Source organism: Pristiophorus japonicus, unplaced genomic scaffold, assembly GCF_044704955.1.
Source record: "Pristiophorus japonicus isolate sPriJap1 unplaced genomic scaffold, sPriJap1.hap1 HAP1_SCAFFOLD_2200, whole genome shotgun sequence".
NCBI lineage: Eukaryota > Metazoa > Chordata > Chondrichthyes > Pristiophoridae > Pristiophorus > Pristiophorus japonicus.
In genome coordinates, this window is record NW_027251909.1 from 27,501 (window position 1) to 33,489 (window position 5,989).

The 5,989-nt window shown below is 63.2% G+C and overlaps 1 protein-coding gene across 1 annotated transcript in view; it reads right to left on the reverse strand.

Annotated features, from left to right (window-relative positions):
• LOC139245380 (eukaryotic translation initiation factor 3 subunit C-like protein) overlaps nt 1-5,729 on the reverse strand; it is a gene marked incomplete at its 3' end in the record, with an annotated part of 30,002 nt that extends 24,273 nt beyond the window's left edge. The window contains exons 1-3 of the mRNA XM_070871163.1: nt 5,626-5,729; nt 2,047-2,112; nt 1-80 (exon numbers count right to left, since the gene is read on the reverse strand). The exon at nt 1-80 is cut by the window's left edge and continues 110 nt beyond it. Of these exons, the coding sequence (XP_070727264.1) occupies nt 1-80; nt 2,047-2,112; nt 5,626-5,726 (247 nt within the window). The remainder of the gene's footprint in view (nt 81-2,046; nt 2,113-5,625) is intronic.
• Between the last annotated feature and the right edge of the window lie 260 nt (nt 5,730-5,989).

Below are 5,989 nucleotides of genomic sequence, written 5' to 3' on the forward strand. Positions count from 1 at the left end.
ACTCCTCCAGACACTTGGCCATGTCCCGGATCTTCATGGCATTCCGGATAGTCTTAATGATGTTCATCAGCTCGTCGAACCTTCAACAAGAAGTTGTATTGATACCGTGCCGTTAACGTGGTGAAATGGCACAAGTTGCCAGACGGGACCGGCGAGGTTCAACATTGTGACACCGAGACGGGACAGTAGGAAGCAGGTCAAGTGACCAGAAGCTGGATCACAGAGGTCGGTTTTAAGGAGCGTCTTAAAGGAAGAGAGAGAGAGAGAGAGAGGCGGAGAGGTTGAGGGAGCGACTTCCAGAGCTTGGGGCCCCAGGCAACTGAAGGCACGGCCACCGATGGTGGAGCGATTATAATCAGGGATGGTCAGGGGGGCAGAATTAGAGGAGTGCAGAGATCTCGGGGGGGGGGTTACAGAGATAGGGAGGGGTGTAGGGGCTGGAGGGGGTTACAGAGATAGGGAGGGGTGTAGGGGCTGGAGGGGGTTACAGAGATAGGGAGGGGTGTAGGGGCTGGAGGGGTTACAGAGATAGGGAGGGGTGTAGGGGCTGGAGGGGGTTACAGAGATAGGGAGGGGTGTAGGGGTGGAGGGGGTTACAGAGATAGGGAAGGGTGTAGGGGCTGGAGGTGGTTAGAGAGATAGGGAGGGGTGTAGGGGCTGGAGGTGGTTACAGAGATAGGGAGGGGTGTAGGGGTGGAGGGGGTTACAGAGATAGGGAGGGGTGTAGGGGTGGAGGGGGTTACAGAGATAGGGAGGGGTGTTGGGGCTGGAGGGGGTTACAGAGATAGGGAGGTGTGTAGGGGCTGGAGGGGGTTACAGAGATAGGGAGGGGTGTAGGGGTGGAGGGGGTTACAGAGATAGGGAGGGGTGTAGGGGCTGGAGGGGGTTACAGAGATAGGGAGGTGTGTAGGGGCTGGAGGGGGTTACAGAGATAGGGAGGGTGTAGGGGCGGTTACAGAGATAGGGAGAGGTGTAGGGACTGGAGGGGGTTACAGAGATAGGGAGGGGTGTAGGGGCTGGAGGAGGTTACAGAGATAGGGAGGGGTGTAGGGGCTGGAGGGGGTTACAGAGATAGGGAGGGGTGTAGGGGCTGGAGGTTACAGAGATAGGGAGGGGTGTAGGGGCTGGAGGTGGTTACAGAGATAGGGAGGTGTGTAGGGGCTGGAGGAGGTTACAGAGATAGGGAGGGGTGTAGGGGCTGGAGGAGGTTACAGAGATAGGGAGGGGTGTAGGGGCTGGAGGTGGTTACAGAGATAGGGAGGGGTGTAGGAGGTTACAGAGATAGGGAGGGTGTAGGGGGTTACAGAGATAGGGAGGGGTGTAGGAGGTTACAGAGATAGGGAGGGTGTAGGGGGTTACAGAGATAGGGAGGGTGGAGGGGGTTACAGAGATAGGGAGGGTGTAGGGGGTTACAGAGATAGGGAGGGTGGAGGAGGTTACAGAGATAGGGAGGGTGTAGGGGGTTACAGAGATAGGGAGGGGTGTAGGGGGTTACAGAGATAGGGAGGGTGGAGGGGGTTACAGAGATAGGGAGGGTGGAGGGGGTTACAGAGATAGGGAGGGTGGAGGGGGTTACAGAGATAGGGAGGGGTGGAGGGGGTTACAGAGATAGGGAGGGTGGAGGGGGTTACAGAGATAGGGAGGGTGGAGGGGGTTACAGAGATAGGGAGGGTGGAGGGGGTTACAGAGATAGGGAGGGTGGAGGGGGTTACAGAGATAGGGAGGGTGGAGGGGGTTACAGAGATAGGGAGGGGTGTAGGGGGTTACAGAGATAGGGAGGGTGGAGGGGGTTACAGAGATAGGGAGGGGTGTAGGGGGTTACAGAGATAGGGAGGGTATAGGGGGTTACAGAGATAGGGAGGGGTGGAGGGGGTTACAGAGATAGGGAGGGGTGTAGGGGGTTACAGAGATAGGGAGGGTGGAGGGGGTTACAGAGATAGGGAGGGGTGGAGGAGGTTACAGAGATAGGGAGGGTGGAGGGGGTTACAGAGATAGGGAGGGTGGAGGGGGTAGAGTGATGGGGGTTAAAGGTCCGGGGTCACTTACCTTTTATCTTTCGCACTGCGCACCACTCTCTTTGTGTCCTCCTCATCGTCACTAACCAACAGGGGCCTGAGAGAGAGACAGGGACAGAAGTCTGAATCACGGAACGATCGAAAGCACAGGAGAGCATGGGGCCCATCGGGTGTGTGGTGGCTCAGTGACACAGCGATCCAATCAGTGCCCCCTCCAGCCGCCACCCGCTCCCCGCACTCCCGCCAATCATTCCCAGTTCCAGCATTTCCCAATTCCCCGTTTCCAAGTTAGAGGGGCAGTACTGAGGGAGCGCCGCACTGTCGGAGGGGCAGTACTGAGGGAGTGCCGCACTGTCGGAGGGGCAGTACTGAGGGAGTGCCGCACTGTCGGAGGGGCAGTACTGAGGGAGTGCCGCACTGTCGGAGGGGCAGTACTGAGGGAGTGCCGCACTGTCGGAGGGGCAGTACTGAGGGAGCGCCGCACTGTCGGAGGGGCAGTACTGAGGGAGTGCCGCACTGTCGGAGGGGCAGTACTGAGGGAGTGCCGCACTGTCGCAGGGGCAGTACTGAGGGAGCCCCGCACTGTCGGAGGGGCAGTACTGAGGGAGTGACTGTCGGAGGGGCAGTACTGAGGGAGCCCCGCACTGTCGGAGGGGCAGTACTGAGGGAGTGCCGCACTGTCGGAGGGGCAGTACTGAGGGAGTGCCGCACTGTCGGAGGGGCAGTACTGAGGGAGTGACTGTCGGAGGGGCAGTACTGAGGGAGTGACTGTCGGAGGGGCAGTACTGAGGGAGTGCCGCACTGTCGGAGGGGCAGTACTGAGGGAGTGCCGCACTGTCGGAGGGGCAGTACTGAGGGAGCGCCGCACTGTCGGAGGGGCAGTACTGAGGGAGCCCCGCACTGTCGGAGGGGCAGTACTGAGGGAGTGCCGCACTGTCGGAGGGGCAGTACTGAGGGAGTGCCGCACTGTCGGAGGGGCAGTACTGAGGGAGTGCCGCACTGTCGGAGGGGCAGTACTGAGGGAGCCCCGCACTGTCGGAGGGGCAGTACTGAGGGAGTGACGCACTGTCGGAGGGGCAGTACTGAGGGAGTGCCGCACTGTCGGAGGGGCAGTACTGAGGGAGCGCCGCACTGTCGGAGGGGCAGTACTGAGGGAGCCCCACACTGTCGGAGGGGCAGTACTGAGGGAGCCCCGCACTGTCGGAGGGGCAGTACTGAGGGAGCCCCGCACTGTCGGAGGGGCAGTACTGAGGGAGCCCCGCACTGACGGAGGGGCAGTACTGAGGGACTGTCGCACTGTCGGAGGGGCAGTACTGAAGGAGTGACTGTCGGAGGGGCAGTACTGAGGGAGCCCCGCACTGTCGCAGGGGCAGTACTGAGGGAGCCCCGCACTGTCGGAGGGGCAGTACTGAGGGAGTGACTGTCGGAGGGGCAGTACTGAGGGAGCCCCGCACTGTCGGAGGGGCAGTACTGAGGGAGTGACTGTCGGAGGGGCAGTACTGAGGGAGCCCCACACTGTCGGAGGGGCAGTACTGAGGGAGCCCCGCACTGTCGGAGGGGCAGTACTGAGGGAGCCCCGCACTGTCGGAGGGGCAGTACTGAGGGAGCCCCGCACTGTCGGAGGGGCAGTACTGAGGGAGCCCCGCACTGTCGGAGGGGCAGTACTGAGGGACTGCCGCACTGTCGGAGGGGCAGTACTGAAGGAGTGACTGTCGGAGGGGCAGTACTGAGGGAGCCCCGCACTGTCGGAGAGGCAGTACTGAGGGAGTGCCGCACTGTCGGAGGGGCAGTACTGAGGGAGTGCCGCACTGTCGGAGGGGCAGTACTGAGGGAGTGCCGCACTGTCGGAGGGGCAGTACTGAGGGAGTGCCGCACTGTCGGAGGGGCAGTACTGAGGGAGTGCCGCACTGTCGGAGGGGCAGTACTGAGGGAGCGCCGCACTGTCGGAGGGGCAGTACTGAGGGAGTGCCGCACTGTCGGAGGGGCAGTACTGAGGGAGTGCCGCACTGTCGGAGGGGCAGTACTGAGGGAGTGCCGCACTGTCGGAGGGGCGGTGCTGAGGGAGTGCCGCACTGTCGGAGGGGCGGTGCTGAGGGAGTGCCGCACTGTCGGAGGGGCAGTACTGAGGGAGTGCCGCACTGTCGGAGGGGCAGTACTGAGGGAGTGACTGTCGGAGGGGCAGTACTGAGGGAGCCCCGCACTGTCGGAGGGGCAGTACTGAGGGAGTGACTGTCGGAGGGGCAGTACTGAGGGAGCCCTGCACTGTCGGAGGGGCAGTACTGAGGGAGCCCCGCACTTTCGGAGGGGCAGTACTGAGGGAGCCCCGCACTGTCGGAGGGGCAGTACTGAGGGAGCCCCGCACTGTCGGAGGGGCAGTACTGAGGGAGCCCTGCACTGTCGGAGGGGCAGTACTGAGGGACTGCCGCACTGTCGGAGGGGCAGTACTGAGGGAGTGACTGTCGGAGGGGCAGTACTGAGGGAGCCCCGCACTGTCGGAGGGGCAGTACTGAGGGAGCCCCGCACTGTCGGAGAGGCAGTACTGAGGGAGCCCCGCACTGTCGGAGGGGCAGTACTGAGGGAGCCCCGCACTGTCGGAGGGGCAGTACTGAGGGAGCCCCGCACTGTCGGAGGGTCAGTACTGAGGGAGTGCCGCACTGTCGGAGGGGCAGTACTGAGGGACTGCTGCACTGTCGGAGGGGCAGTACTGAGGGAGTGCCGCACTGTCGGAGGGGCAGTACTGAGGGAGTGCCGCACTGTCGGAGGGGCAGTACTGAGGGAGTGACTGTCGGAGGGGCAGTACTGAGGGAGCCCCGCACTGTCGGAGGGGCAGTACTGAGGGAGTGACTGTCGGAGGGGCAGTACTGAGGGAGCCCTGCACTGTCGGAGGGGCAGTACTGAGGGAGCCCCGCACTTTCGGAGGGGCAGTACTGAGGGAGCCCCGCACTGTCGGAGGGGCAGTACTGAGGGAGCCCCGCACTGTAGGAGGGGCAGTACTGAGGGAGCCCTGCACTGTCGGAGGGGCAGTACTGAGGGACTGCCGCACTGTCGGAGGGGCAGTACTGAGGGAGTGACTGTCGGAGGGGCAGTACTGAGGGAGCCCCGCACTGTCGGAGGGGCAGTACTGAGGGAGCCCCGCACTGTCGGAGAGGCAGTACTGAGGGAGCCCCGCACTGTCGGAGGGGCAGTACTGAGGGAGCCCCGCACTGTCGGAGGGGCAGTACTGAGGGAGCCCCGCACTGTCGGAGGGTCAGTACTGAGGGAGTGCCGCACTGTCGGAGGGGCAGTACTGAGGGACTGCTGCACTGTCGGAGGGGCAGTACTGAGGGAGTGCCGCACTGTCGGAGGGGCAGTACTGAGGGAGTGCCGCACTGTCGGAGGGGCAGTACTGAGGGAGCCCCGCACTGTCGGAGGGGCAGTACTGAGGGAGTGCCGCACTGTCGGAGGGGCCTCCTCCTGTTCCTGTGTAACAGGCTCGAGGGGCTGAATGGGCCTCCTCCTGTTCCTGTGTAACAGGCTCGAGGGGCTGAATGGGCCTCCTCCTGTTCCTGTGTAACAGGCTCGAGGGGCTGAATGGAGAAGGGTCTGGTTCGGGGACAGCGAATACACTTACTGTTTGGAGAAGGTGGTCCCCAAGGGTTTGGAAACCAGCTCATCACCCGACGATGACGATTCGGATTCACTGTCCGAGCCGGTGGCAAAGAATCGAGACATGGTGGATGCTGCAACAGAAAGGCGTACGGTTCGTGTGTGTCACTGGAGGGGGGGGGGGGGGGGGAGAGCGAGCGCGGGGGGAGAGAGAGAGCGAGCGCGGGGGGAGAGAGAGAGCGAGCGCGGGGGGAGGAGAGAGAGAGCGCGGGGGGAGAGAGAGAGCGAGCGCGGGGGGAGAGAGAGAGCGAGCGCGGGGGAGAGAGAGAGCGAGCGCGGGGGAGAGAGAGAGCGAGCGCGGGGGGAGAGAGAGAGAGAGAGCGCGGGGG